Below are 15,525 nucleotides of genomic sequence, written 5' to 3'. Positions count from 1 at the left end.
AACAGATCTCACTCCAAAGATTCAGGAACTGAAGTTCCAGTGTATAGTATTTTTAAATATACCCAGGTAAGCTCTGTTCATACTTTTTCTTTGGTTTTATGTGAGCTCTGTTTGACTTGAGGTTATTGGTTTTCATTATAGAAAATTTCCAGGTACAAACAATGAAAGTAAGTCATCTTAGTGGCTTATTAGGGGTTTCTAGGTCTGATAATTTTGTTCTAGTTGGTTTGTTTAGTGTTCTCTGTGGTGGGTGGTTTTTATTTTTGTTTGTTTGTTTGTTTTTAATGTGATGTGGCATGCATGGGATACACATCCGTCATTAAGAAACCCAGGCACCCCTATTTACTGGAACATTTTAATGTAATTCTCAATTACTGATTCCCTCTCTCTCCCAAGAATAATAGGCTTGAATAAATCCCTGTTCTCAGTTTCCCAAAAGCTGTTAGGAAACCATCCAGCCTGATTTTAGTATGGAACACATTCAAAATTGTTGCTAGATGATTGCCTTGAAAAAAATAGGATCAATTAGAGTAGCATTTTCTAGCCAGGATGTCAACTCTCTTTGGTGCTATTATATATCTCAGGAGAAAGGGATATTTAAGATTAACTAGACTCAAAATAAGCACATTATCTCAGAGGTACAAAATTAGAGTCTAGGTTCCCAAGCCAAGATTTTGGAAGGGATGGATCTATGGCCCTTTGTTATTCACAAACCACACAACTCAAGACACAAAATCTGCAGATAAGTTGTATTTAGACTGAATTTAACTGAAATGAGAGTTGTATGTAAATCCATAGCTAGGAAAATATACTATAATCTCCTGATTATTTTTGGCAATGCTCAGTATAGTTACCTACAATCCTTTTCCAGAAGGATTTTCATCTTTGTTATTTAAGTAAAAGACCTAGATGGGGTACCTGAGTGGCTCAGTTGGTTGAGCTTCCGACTGTTGATTTCAGCTCAGGTCATTATCCAAGGGTTGTGGGATCAAGCCCTATGTTGAGGTCCATGCTGAACACATAGCCTGCTTGAAAGTCTCTCTCTCTCCCTCTGATCCTCCCCCCAGCTCACGCTCTTTTTCTCTAAAATAAATTAAAAAATTAAGTAAAAGACCAAGATTCTCAGGAAACATTGTTTATTAGCTTTCTTTAATTTTTTCTTTTTTTTCTTCTTGCTTTCTCTCCATTCCTCTTCCTCTACTTTTCTAATTCCCTTTATTTCACCTTCTTTTTCTTAATCTTTTACTTTTTCCGCATATCTTTCTCACTCTTCTTCAGTTACCTTTCTCTGCTTACCTTCCCAGTGGTTATTTATTATCTTAGTTCTACACATAATAACCAATGCTTACCCACCATGGTTTCCCTTCCCTTTTCTACTGGCATGCAGTGTCTCCCTCCAAGACCCAATTCTGGAACTCATGGCATATCATAGAAGAGACACAATGGATCACTGAGTGAGAAATGTTAATAAATAATGAGTGAGGAGAAAGTTGGACACACAGGACACCACACCTGTGGTCCATTTTCACAGATTGATATTTGGAAATGATAAATCCATTTTCTTTTCTACTGGAAGGTATGCACCAAGAGCAGAAAACTATTCTTAGGTGAGATACACATTGGATCTCACTGTGAGGTAATACCTAATATCAGTCATGAGGGGAATGGAATAAATGTAATTCTTTTTTTAATCTCCTCTTGCAGATATTGTGCTGGCACAATGCCCTGGGGGAACCCAGGAGATCACCATGATTTTGAACCTCAGCGTCATGATGATGGTTATATTGAAGTAATTGGATTCACTATGGCCTCTTTGGTGAGCAATACGATGTTATTGAAATGAAATACATTTCAGTCACAGAGTTTATTCATTCATAGATTTTTGGTTTTCAGTCTTCAGTTTTCTCTCCTGCTTTACCAATTTATAAACTTTATGCAATACAGAATTGCTTGGGGAAAACAAGAACAAAAGAACAATTCTTTATGTCACTAAGGAAATTGTGCACAATTGTAAGGACTTCAATAATAAATATTATTTGCTAATTATCCTGGTGAATTTTCTACCAGAATGAAATACACAGCTTATGGAAATTAAAAAGCATTATGCCACCGACATATTCCAGCATTCATGCAGAAACCTTGCCATTGGATACCTTTTTGTTTCACTAAGGACTAGAGTGTTAAGGTAGAAAGGAAGGCAGTTATTTGCATTCATCTTTATCATCACAAAATACCTGAATAAAGAAAGACATCATTATTGTGACATTAATGAATATTCATTTGCTACAGTATTGACATTACCTTTGCATTTTAATTTTGTTTACACACATCAAATTGTGAATTGTGGTGTAAGGGCAGTTTCCAGCAGGTTTTCGCTGTGTATTTTACCCTATTATTGAATGAGGAGGAAACCAGTTAAAAATTACACGTATCACCTTACGTGGTGTAAATCAGGCTGCACTATCAGTTTATAAAGTGAATTAAAAAATTTAAAGCTTCTTGCGGCCCATGGTTAGCACTTGGTTTGTGTTATGCCTGATGCCTGCCGGTGAGAAGGTTGTATCTCTTGTTCTAAACAAGCCAAAACGGCTCTCTTTGTATCTCATCTTGTGGATTCCTACTGACTTTTCCTCAATCACTTCGGGTTGCTGAGATCTAACAGAATAGCCTCTAGTGGTTGTGGCAAGAATGCCCATCACCTGAGATGGTGATATTGCTCATTAAATCTGCCATCTCTGGGATGAAATGATTGTTAAGTGTGGAAGATTGGTCTGGATGGATCTAATTTTCAGGGTTTTAGCTCATACACAGCTCTTTCTCTCCAAAGGTCTTTATGCTAATTACAGGCAAAGAGATTCAGGCAAGAGTAAACATGGGAATCAATTCAAGGAGCATGTATGCAAGGTAGAATTCTTGGAGGTGACCAGAAAAACCTTAAACCTGGCCATGTGTGTTTCACTCATTCATTTATTTGTGGATTCAGTGAACATTTATTGAATGTTTACCAATGTGCCAGAGCTTCCTAGTCATGACTATGTGGTGGCAGAAGGCTGTCAGGGAATGTGTAAGAGAAGACGATTCTTCACATAGGCTTAGGAGGGCAGGAAGAATATTGGATATTTCCCCATCACTCTCAGAATCAAAATCTAAGTGTAGGCCTGCAAGATGGAGTTTCTCTCTAATTCTCCAGCCTTTCCCACTGCCCTCTTTGCTTTGTAGCTCAATTAGCCTCTCCAGTCAAGCTTAGCTTTGAACACCTCTTGTTGCTTTTGTACCACCGGGCCGTTGCATATGCCGTTTCTCTCTAAAATGTTCTTGAACTGTCCATCTTCTATAACTTCGCAGTCCATATCTATGCCAGATCATTCTTACAGTTTTATTTCGGTTATTTTTGTTTACAATTGTATCGTGCCTGGACAGGAGAGAGATAGCCGGCTGAGACTGGGTAATTAGAGGAGAGTTTATGGAGGGACTCTACAAATAGTGAACTTGATTTGTGAGAAGGAGCATTGGATGGTGTGGATTCCTGACCTGAAGGTGCAAAGGTAAGGAAGCAGTCAGCTGTACCCGAAGGACAACTATTTGGGAAGGACCACCTGATAGTGTTTGCTAGGCAGAAGCAGTCAGCCAGTGCCAACCTGGCAGGCAGAGAGCTGGAGCCCTAGATGCAGTGACCTTACTCTTCTTGGCCCTCTAGATCTTCTGCTGGTGCCTTCCTCTGGAGAAGTCTAACCAGAAGCTAGAGGACAAGGCAGCCACTGATACAGTATAAATGGGTCAGGCTCACAAGGCAAGAAGGGCAGGAAAGGGTGGGGTGACAGCCAGGAGTGGCAAGTGGCGGATATCCGTCATTCCAGTGTGTGTCTGCCACACGGCAGACAGCCTGATATCCGGGGTTGGCAAGAGCAAATGTGGCAGAGTGGATGAATTTTGCCGGGAGAAGAAGAGTGGGATTTGGAATTCTGTAGAAAGCTAAATTCATATACACTTGCAGGTATGAGGGATCCTAGTCCTCAAAATAATATATTGAATCCATCACCCAGCTTCTGTAATGTTCAACTGATAGGCAGTCTTCTATCTGTCCCCACCTGCTTTGTACTAACGTGAGGCATATCTCAGATGTTGTATCAGTTATTTGCAAATACTTCTGAAGGTGCTTTTAAAAGATAAGACTTTGTTTTATGAGCATGACTACACCCTTACATCTGAAAAAAATAAGACAGTAGCATCTGACTATCACCGTTTACTGAGTGCTTAAATCTCCAGTTGCCTTGCAAATATCCTTTGTTTTCTTATGCTCTGTTAGTTTGAGCCAGGATCCAAGTTAAATTTAGTTGTTGTGATTGATTGATAGGACTCTTAAGTATCTATGGGTTTCTGTCCATCTCTTCATCTTCTTCTTTTATTTATTGAAAAAAATAGTCTTTTGTCTTGTGAAGTTTCCTTGAGTCTGAATTGTGCTGATAACATCTCTTAGGTCTCAATTAACATGTTCTTCTGTCTTGCTGTTTCCTTTAAGTTGATAGTTGGATGTAGACGTACCACTTTCATCCCCCCCGCCCAACAAATCTACTTTGTGGTTAGTGTTTTCTTCTTCCAAAAGATGATAGGTAATATCTGCTTTTCCCTCTATTTTGGTTAATAGTCCTTGAGGGTCATTGTCTGGATCTAGCAATCATTGGAGGTTGGCAGAGTAGCGATATTCTAATTCTACCCTTCTTCATTCATTAACTGGAATATTTCTATAAAGAGTAATTTCACCTAATACTTGGTTATTTAGTTATATAGTTTGTGTAGGAAAAGCAGGATAACTGATTCTTTTTCTTTATTTATACACTTTCAAAATAAGTAATTTACTAGCATCTTCTGATGGTGGCTGGTTTTAAATGGATTCTGAGTTTTTGGACACTTACCCCATTACGAGTTTGGGTCTATGCACCATCCCCTGGAATCTGGGTGAGCTTACAAATACTTGGCAAATCAGGTACAGTGGAAGTAACACTAGGTAACTTGTGATGCTGGATCCTGAATGGCCATGCAGCATATGAGAAATACAGGCAATACTGACGCCTCTAATTAATAGGAATTTTCTAAATTCTAGTGATATTTGTTATTAAAAATATCTCCCCGCTTTCATGCATTTAATGTCAGTCATAAGTATTTATTGAAAATTTATTGAACCCACAAATGCTTATTGAATTCACTCTGCTATGTGAAATGATTATGAAATGGGCCAAGAGACAAACCCTGTCCTCAGGGTACCCACAGTTCAGTGTTGTGGGGGGAACATGAAAAACAGAAGCAATTGCCGTCTGGCATAATAAATTCTAGGAGAAAGGCACGTGTAAAGAGAAGAAGAAGAATTGAAAGCAGAACAGTGTTCATAAAATGGGGAAATCAGCAAAAATTGCACAGAGGAGGCAAGAGCATCTGTGGATGAGATTGTAAGCGTCCGTTCCATGCAAGATGAGCCTAAGAGCTCATCTTGGTATTCTAGAGCTCCCTGGTGGCTCAGTGATGACACATATGGTGAAGAAAGACATTGATGTGGAGAAAGATAGGACAGAAGGGTTTTGTTTTGTTTTTGGACCTGTTAAATGGGGGAGGTTGAGAGAGATGGAATGAGACAGAATCAGATTTGCAGTTTAGAAAGAATACCTGGATGTCTGTGTGGAAGGTGACCAGAATCTCTACTGCTGGAGGCAGATAGACAAAGCAGGATGTTGGTACCTAAGTCCAGGTGAAGAAATGAGGAAGCCTAGAAGCCTGCTGTAAAGAAAGTGGTAATGAAGATGGGGGCGGAGGGGGATTGGCAACTTCAAGAGTTATTCAGACACGTTGACTTACTGTGAAGGGTGAAAAAGGAGTATGCGTGAATCCCGGCTGGGTAGCATAGGCCATTAGGTAAACAGTGACTACATTAGAGATGTAGGGAAAATAGAAGAAAGATAATATTACCAAAAAATGAATTGTGGTTTTTTTACTATATTTTGAAATTATATTTGAATTCCATTCTACTTAACGTACAGTGTTAAATTAGTTTCAGGTTTACAGTATAGTGATTTAACAGTTCTGTATATTACCAAGTGCTCACTTGTGTTTTATATAAGTTAAGTTTGAAACCCCTGTAAGACATTTAAGGAGATAGAGGCAATTTGAAATACATGTTTAGAGCTCAGAGGATCCCTCCAGGTTGTTAGAGAGGAGTCTATCAGATTTCTTTCTCTTCCATACCATCATTGGTAGGAAAAAGAGAAAAATAATAGTTGATGAGAGTTGGTGAAGAGCAAATGGAATACTAAAATTATGTCCATTCTTTCTCTTTATACGATACGAGTCATGTAAAAATGGATACTAGGCTAGCATCAAATGTGTGATTGGAGCTCAGATTCTGGTGACTTTAGATTGCTCCCAAGATTAAAAAAAAGTTCTACTTGAAAAAAAGCAGAGTTAAATGTAGCTTATACTGTACAGTTTTGAACACCCTATGCTCTCTAAAGAATAGGGGCATATGTGTCTATTTTCAAACACATCTCACCTGACTGCTCATATAACAGTACACCATTGTTCAAGAAGAGAGAATCTAATTTGCAGGACTCTAGTTTCACATTTCTTGAAACTATTATACTGATTATGTTTCTAAGAAGAACATAAATTATTTGAAAATTACATGTGTGTAAGATGATTGTATAAACAGAAGAGTGTGGTTATTTGGGTATATGTGTGTATTTTTTTGTGTATTTTAAAATATTCAGAGTGGCACTTGAATAGATGAGAGATTCAAATAGAATTACTAGATGGGAATAGATGTCATTTCTTTTAGACTCTTTATCTTCCAATTGCAAATTTCATGGCTTAAGTCTTCAATTCACTCTCCTGGTTGAAATGCATTCTTACGAATTATGATGATTCTTCATTGGGTGCTTGGTAACCTGATTACCTTTTGGGTTCTCCACAGACCATAACCAGGCATTGTAAGTTGTATTTATTTCCACCACAATTTTTTTTTGCCTTTGTGGTTTTGAAGGTCTTTTCATCTTGAGTCTGTTTCTAAGTAATCTAAAACTCTTTAAGATAGTTCAAAGCATTCATTATTCAGATTGAGGAGCTGGTAGCCTAATTTGCTATGCAGTGTGAAATCCAAAGATTTCAGTCTTCTCAGCTTTAAATAAAGTATAGCCAGCTTTCTTTTTGTTAATTGAAATTGGAATATGTGATGTCTTTTATATTTATGAATTAGAAATACAAAAAGTTACTCGATGAGAAAAATTACATGGAGAAATTTCCAGGGCTGAAGTTTTACACATACTAGATAGTATAATTTTTACTTCTTATGAAAAAATGTCAAATGTTTGCTTATTTTGATAATATACATAAGAACTGAAAGTAAAAATATTAGTCATAATTACATGATCTGTAACTATTTACATTTTGATGCATTTTCTTCCAATTGCCTTATTTCTGTTTTTAAATATATAGGAAATCATGTTATTATAAGTAAAACCCATAATACAAATGGCTGACTACTCTTTCATACATAAATACCTCAATTTATATAATAATTATTCCTTTATGGAAAGACCCCTTTATGAAATGTTTAAGTTTCTGGATGTTTGGTGGTATAAATAATCCTGTAATTAACATAATTACTCATAGACCTGTGTTCATATTTTAGAATATTGTCTTATGACATATCCCCGCAAAAGAAATTGAGTCAATGACATAATATTTTAAAACCTCTAATAATGGTTATAAAACTGCTTTCTAGAAATGTTGTATTGTTTACTTGCCCAATAGCAATGTGGGAGAGTACCTGGTAAGAAGGAATATCCCACAGGTGCTGGAAATGTGTTAACAGAAACGAAAAGCTATTAGAATATTGCACTTGAGGAAACAGAAGAAGAAATGAGAATAAAATTACATCCCTAGAGAGAAACAAAGAAATCATGTATGTTTTGTATAGTCCATTAAGTCCTCCTAAACAGCAAAAAAATGAGAGTAAGGACACATTGTTGTTCAACTTTATTGTTACCTTGCATGGTTTTTCGAAGTGTGGTTTTTTTGCATATTTTAGTAGGCTCTTTGTCTTTTCTTGTTGAATTGCAGGTGTTATTTATATATTCTGAATACAGGTTGCTTGACAGATATATTTAGTGCAAAAGATTTTCCATCTATTTTTATTTCCTTAAGTTTGTTTTGATGAAGAAGTTCTTCTGAATTCTAGTTTTATAAGGCAGGCATATATCACATTAGGGCTTTTTGTGCCCTTTTTAAGAAACCTTGCTTATTCCAAGATAAGATATTCTCCTATGTTTTCCTTTTGAAGATTTATAGTTTTACCTTTTATGTATAAGTATGTATTTCAACTCAAATTAATTTATGTGGATTGTGTAAGTGATTCAAGATTTAGTTTTTAGAAATCCTTTTTTTTTCCAGCGTTCTTTGTTGATTAGACTTGTGTATAGAATTACCTTGGTTGCCTTCACCCCTCAGTTGTATGTGGTTCTACTCCTGTACTCTATCCTGTCCCATTGACTTATTTCTTTACACTTATGGTAGTACCACACTGTTTTGATTATTATGGGTTTAGAGTAAGCCTTCATACTCGTAATATGAAGCATTTCACTTTGCACTTCTAAGAATGTTTTGGTTATTCTGTCTTTTGTATTTGTAAATAAGTTTTAGAATTAGTTTGACTGTGTTTGCAAAAAAAAAAAAAACCTGATAGGATTTTATTTTTTTTTAATTTTTGGATACGTATTTATTTATTTATTTTAATTTTAATTTTTAAAAATTTACATTTAAATTAGTTAGCATCTAATGCAACAATGATTTCAGGAGTAGAGTCCTTAGTGCCTCTTACCCATTTACCCCACCCCCCCTCCCACAACCCTTCCAGTAACCCTCAGTTTGTTCTCCATATTTATGAGTCTCTTCTGTTTTGTCCCCCTCCCTGTTTTTGTATTATTTTTGTTTCCCTTCCCTTATGTTCATCTGTTTTGTCTCTTAAAGTCCTCATGTGAGTGAAGTCATAGGATTTTTGTCTTTCTCTGATGGACTAATTTCACTTAGCATAATACCCTCCAGTTCCATCCACGTAGTTGCAAATGGCAAGATTTCATTTTTTTTTTTTTTTGATTGCCGAATAATACTCCATTGTATATATACACCACATCTTTATCCATCCATCCATCGATGGATGTTTGGGCTCTTTCCGTGCTTTGGCTATTGTTGATAGTGCTGCTATAAACATGGGGTGCACGTGTCCCTTAGAAACAGCACGCCTGTATCCCGTGGATAAATGCCTAGTAGTGCAATTGCTGGGTCGGAGGGTAGTTCTATTTTTAGTTTTTTGAGGAACCTCCGTACTGTTTTCCAGAGTGGCTGCACCAGCTTGCATTCCCACCAACAATGCAAAAGAGATCCTCTTTCTCCGCATCCTCGCCAACATCTGTTGTGATTTTAATTGGGACTGCTTTGAATCTATAAATTAGGGAGAATTGACATATTAACAACAGTATGGAGTGTTCCAGTCTACAGACCTATCTTTCTCCATTTATTTAGCTGTTGTTTAATTTCTCTTAGCAAAGTTTTACAGTTTCCTAGTTTCAGTGAAGTTTTCAGGTTCTTGCATATGCTTTACTAAAGTTGTTCCTAAGTATTTTATGTTTTCTTCTCTGCCCCTGTCAACCCAGAATTGTCCATGATTTTCATCGGACAGCAAGTAGAATAAGGGCTTGAGTAGTAAGAAAGAAGGTGAGGCTTTTGGGGGAAGATGGAGGCAAGTATTATGGGGATAGTGTGGAGAGACCAAAAGTCTCAAGCCATACACCTGTGGCATGAAGGAAAGTCATGGTCCGGGCCACAGGGCGATAAACGGAGGTAAGTGGATGCACTTAGTTCAGGGGCTTTCTTTGTTTTCCTGTCAAGTCCTATTCTATCAGAAAGGCAGTATTGGAAGTTTTCCAGGAGTAATATATGCTGGATTGAACAAATAATTGAATGTCTGTCATTAATAAGCCACCATATTATTACTGGTAAATAATTATCTCCAGCAAATTATGGGGGTATTTGTGGTTAAGCCTAGACCATTCTGAGTGATGAAAAAAAAAAAACCACTGTTTCATTTTCTTTAATTTTTAAGTTTATTTATTTATTTTGAGAGAGACAGAGACATCATGAGTGGGGGAGGGGCAGAGAGAGAGGGAGAGAGAGAATCCCAAGCAGGCTCCACACTGCCCGCACAGAGCCTGATGTGGAGCTCGAACCCCCAAAATCGTGAGATCGTGACCTGAGCCGAAACTAAGAGTCAGACAGACACTTAACTGACTGAGCCGCCCAGGCACCCTGAAATATAACTATTTCTAATAAGTATTTAAAATATTGCCTTTATTCTAACTTGCTCCAAAAATAATGTGGCTGTGCTAACAGGAATAGAACTGTTTTTATTCCAAAAAGCTCTTTACTGTAATTCCCCTTGTGCCTGTGCAGTGATCTTGGATTGATTCTGAAATATCAGCGGGACTGCCGTTGACAGCTATTTACATGTTTGTGGTATTGCTGTGTTCTTTTTTTGAGGCTGAGAAGATGACTTAAAAGTGCTCTACAGTACTGTGTATGCCTTCTACATACCAAGGGGTTCTGAAGTATTTAAAACAGAATTGAAACAGTTCCAATTCTGTGAAACTCAGAGGACTAAGTTCTCGCCTGGAAGGTCCTGCATTTTTGTTTGTCACTAGGTCTAGTCAAGGTGAGGGAGGGGGGAGGGTAGAGAGAAGAAGAAAATGATGTTTCCAGAACAGTGGATGAAGAGATACATTCTCAGCTGCAAGTACTTGAAGTCAAGGGGAATATATTGGAAACGTTGTGGAGATGAGATAGTGACTCTGATCCATTGACTTGAGTGGAGTATTTGAGTACAGCCGAGAAAAACTTTCAGCGGAATAACGAAGGACTGGGTGACAGGCCAAGACGAATTATGCTAAACTCTCACTGCATTCTGCTCTGCTTTTCTAGTTTTCTCAACCAGTTTGAGAAAATTGTATGCAAAGTACACAATGGAATGCTTTTAACATTAAAGGTGATCGATGAAAAGTTCTTCTCAGTTTTTACTTTTTGTCCCTTTGTGCTTCTTTTCTCTTTGCATTTATAGACAATCAGGTTTCTATTGTTCAAATTAATGCAAATGGAAAAAAAGAAATTCAAAGCATCAGATAAATATGAATATCTGGCAACCAAATAAGGGGAAGTTGACATCACAAGTCTCAGTTCAAAGTTTATCCCTCATTCACAGAAAAGAGACACATGGAAACAAGTTGATTGTATGTTTTAATCTTTGAGATTTTGAGCAAGTTAGTATTAAAATCCTTTTTTCTATTTATTATAAACAAATTGGTAACTCAAAGGCATAATATAACCTTAGTGAAAAATTATTTAGCAGTATCTGCCAAAGTTAACTATACATCTAAACTTAGTGGCATAGCAATTCTTCTCATGTATGTAGCCAAGAGAGTATGTATCTACCGAGAGATTCATACAGGAAAGTTTACGTCAACAATAGCTACAAACTGGAAACAACCAAATGTTTATCAGCAAAAGAGTAAATAAATACATTCTGCTATATATTACTCAAAAATAATGATGAGAAAAAGATGCCAGAGACAGAAGGGTCATCTCGTATGGTTCGTATGAAGTTCAATTTCAAACAAATTGAATCCATGGTAATAGAAGTCAGGGTATTGGTTACTAACTAGTTGGTGGGAAGGGTATAAAAAGACTGAGAAAGAGCACATATGAACTTGTAAATTATCTAAAGCTTGATCTGGATGGAGATACACAATGTGTATTCAGATTGTATACTTTGTGGATTCTTTTACAACCAAACATGTATTATTTTCATTCATCCCTAAAAGGGTAAAGGAGATATGTGTGTGTGTGTGTGTGTGTGTACAGTGTGTACACACACACACACACACACATACACACACACACACATACGCACACTAATATATATAACATAAAAATATATAGCATAAAAATAATATAATATAATGACATAAAATATATAACACGCACATACATTTTAACTAATGAGGGAAAGCTCTATTGATTTGTTGTTCTTCTCAACAATAGGCTTTTAGTGTTGGATTGACTTTCCATTCTGTGGCCACAATGGTGAACTGAACTCTGTGTTTGATTTTGATCCTCAAAGCTGTTATACTTTTCACAATGCTTTTAATCAAGTAGTTAATATTATTTTGCATTCTATAGATCTTATACAGACTGGAGGTCGCTTAAGGAGGTTTTAGGTAAAAAAAAAAGCCTGCCCACGTTTGCAAATTAACCAAGGGTGGGCTGCATATTTAAGTATGAATATATTTAATATATAATACATAGTTACATCTTATAGCACGTTTGTGTATACCTGTTATGCATACATATATATGTTATGTAACTATTATGTATTTATATTTAAATAATATATATTATAATATACACATATTTAAACATAGTATAAAAGCTGTCTTAAACTGTGCTTTATCTGTTTTATTTTCTTTTTTCTCCTTATATTGGTTATTCAGTGGGACTGACTAGATAACACAAAGAACAACTTTTGTGTTAAAGTAACATGATTAAATTAATACCGAAATTTGGCTATCGATGAAAATTTGTGGTCAAGCTCATCAAAAGTTTAGAAATTTTAGTTTATTTTTGTTAAGGTGATTTATCCAAGGTTTCCCATTCTGCTCCTGGCTAGCAATTTTCAACATGTTTATCAAAGGCCTTTTGGTTATATATAGAGGACTTGGGGTTTCCAGCTTTCCTGACTCTTAAGAACTGACTTCTAGCTTCCTTTTGACTCTTGAATTTACAGGCTGCCCTGCAAGTTGGGGGCCATGGGGAAAGGCTACACCAGTGTCGGGAGGTCGTGCTGCTCACTTACAAACCCATCCCCATGCAAGTGGATGGGGAGCCCTGTAGGTTGGCCCCAGCTATGATTCGGATCTCCTTGAGGAATCAAGCCAACATGGTGCAGAAGAGCAAGAGGAGAACATCCATGCCTTTACTCAATGAGTGAGTTTGCCCCTTGCCTACCTTTGTGAACACAAAGATCGTAGAACGCCAGGCGTGTGCATGGTCTAGGGGTCTTACTGTGTTGAGAAAGGAACAAAGTCCAAGAAACAGCAGTTCCCTGGTCTCTCTCACATATTTTTCTTCATGTTTATTACACAGTGACCACACTCTTCTTGTAGAACCAATTGCTGTATTGAATACTAGATAGATCACTCTTCTTCATTGATCACTTTGCTGTATATTTATTGGGAACAGCAGAAAATCATTAAAGAGTGATTCTAGGGTCATAAAATGCATCAACCTAAACATGTTCCATTTTGTTTTAAGAAGGCATGGTGTTGGCCTTCTCTTTACCCAGGTCACTTGGAGAGTGTTGGGTTCCCCAATAGTGGGGAGGTTGGCAGAGCTGGATTTTTGGAGCTCACCTCTCTCCACGTTGTATTCCCTTCTGCCTGTTAGTGACTTATCACTTTCCTGATGCCCCATTTTGGGGTCCTGAGTCCTCTGGTGCTTCAACTCAATTTCGCTGTTCTGAGTGGCATCCTATTGTCTAAATATAACCTAATTCACTATTCAACACCTAAATAAAATGTATCCCTCTTGGACCCTTTCTTTCCTTAGGTGTGTTGATGAGCTGATTTGAGATAAGGTGGTAATAACTAGATATTTTGAGTATATTCATTTTATAGCACCCTTTAAGTTTTTGATGGAGATGTCTGTCTGGGATGGAGAAGGATGGGGACTTGGGGCCCCTTTTTGAGTATCTTCTATATTTAATGCCCATATGCCTAATCTAACTCAAGGTAAGGCTGTTTTCAGACTCAGCCTTGGGTCATCACTCTGTCATAGTGAGGGACCCTCCAAGGTGCGACCTGTTTGTGGCCTGTGATGCATGGTTACCTATTTGTATTGAATGGCTGGCTTCTTGCAGTGCCTGTGAAGCAAGGGTATGCTTTGCCACGTATTTATGGAATCACGATGATAGTCTTCAGAAATGCCTAGAATAAGCCAATAACACAGGTGCCGTAGCTCACTGCCAGAACCTGACTTCACCTCTCTTCCTCAGATGGCATATGTTGAGAAATAGCGTTAGACAGGTCTCTTAAAGTGTTTGCATTTTTGGCATCTGCTTTGAAGTCTGAGGCTGGAATGAGAGCTCCTCTCTCCTCTGCTTCCTCCCTTCCCAGAGTCACTCTGAACATCAGAGTCACTCAGCACTTTGCTCAGATCATTATCCAGACAACTTGTTCAGTTGGATTCCTTATTTCATTTACATTTTGCAGCTGGTGAAACCCCTCGCTCATTCCTGATGGCTTTGTTTTCTCCCTGCCTTTACCTTCAATTAGGTTGAATATACAACTGGCAAGTATGTATGTTAAAAAGGTATTGTGTCAGCAGTGATATGTGGTTGACCGTACTCTCTCTGGAAACGTTAAAGTCCATCCATGAACCATTAGTCTGGGAGAAAGCTTTGGAAAACTAAATGAAAAGCCATTTCGGAGATAGTATGGCAGCTCAGGTCGTTTTGGGTCACTTGTATATAGTTAAGAACTATAATAAAACTAAAAGTGCTTAATATCTACAGGCAAAGGCCTCCCATTCTCATGCCTGGCCGTGCTGTATTTAATAACCTTACCAGATGTGAAATTGTCTCCAGGTGCTAGTTTCAAATAGTTCTTGCCCTTGAGCTGAGAAAGAATTTGTATTTGCTCAGCCACTGTATTGTTAAGAATTCATTTGCGCTTTCTTCACATACAAAAACAAATATGAATAGTTGTTTTCTTTTTGTACTTAGAGTTTATATGGCAGATGATGTGACGGCATCGATTTAGCTGTGAGGGTGTTCAAGAAACAACCTCAACTCAAAAATAATGACTTCCCACCAGGGGGCAGTGGTGTGTCCATGTAAGCAGCCTTAGGCCTCTGGAAATATCTATGTGAAATGGCAATCACCTGCTTTTCAGTTCCAAAAAGGATACTTGTAAAACTTAACAAAGGTATTTGTTACTACTTAGGATGAATAACTATCAGAACACTATATTTTTTAGAAAATCGATCCAGATAGTACATTTTCAAAGGAAAACACCTAGTTATCATGTCACACTTGTTCACTAAGGCCTCGAGTGCTCTCCCTTACTGCTCTTGCTTACCCTCTGCAATTAGATTTCTTGTGCCTGTTTTACTAGAAACCCTTGTTTTCAAATCTGACCTTTCCTGCTGGATTTCCAAAGTAGAGTTTCCAGCCTGAGGGTTGTCTGGACAATAAGACCTTTCTACAAGTTTTCTCCAACCTTCTGAGTCCTCCAGGTTTTTTGTGTTTCAGCCATGGTTGTGCCAAGTTCACTTCTGCAGCCAAGGCAGAGAGATATTTATTTCCTCCCCCACTCCCTCCGTCCCTCCCTTCTCCTCTCTCTCCCCCTCCCTCCCCCTCTTTCTTTCTTTCTTTCTTTC

The 15,525-nt window shown here is 37.6% G+C and overlaps 1 protein-coding gene across 2 annotated transcripts in view; it reads left to right on the top strand.

The window, feature by feature from the left end:
* The window catches only part of DGKI (diacylglycerol kinase iota), a 453,118-nt gene that overhangs the window by 280,880 nt on the left and 156,713 nt on the right, over positions 1-15,525 (top strand). For both annotated transcript variants that reach the window (XM_049641924.1, XM_049641923.1), the window contains exons 20-22: positions 6-66; positions 1,705-1,816; positions 12,875-13,074. In XM_049641924.1, coding sequence (XP_049497881.1) covers positions 6-66; positions 1,705-1,816; positions 12,875-13,074 — 373 coding nt within the window. The remainder of the gene's footprint in view (positions 1-5; positions 67-1,704; positions 1,817-12,874; positions 13,075-15,525) is intronic.

The sequence above is a fragment of the Panthera uncia genome, chromosome A2 (assembly GCF_023721935.1).
Source record: "Panthera uncia isolate 11264 chromosome A2, Puncia_PCG_1.0, whole genome shotgun sequence".
Lineage (NCBI taxonomy): Eukaryota > Metazoa > Chordata > Mammalia > Carnivora > Felidae > Panthera > Panthera uncia.
The sequence above is the reverse complement of the archived record's forward strand: the minus strand, read 5'-3'. Positions and strand labels throughout refer to the sequence as shown.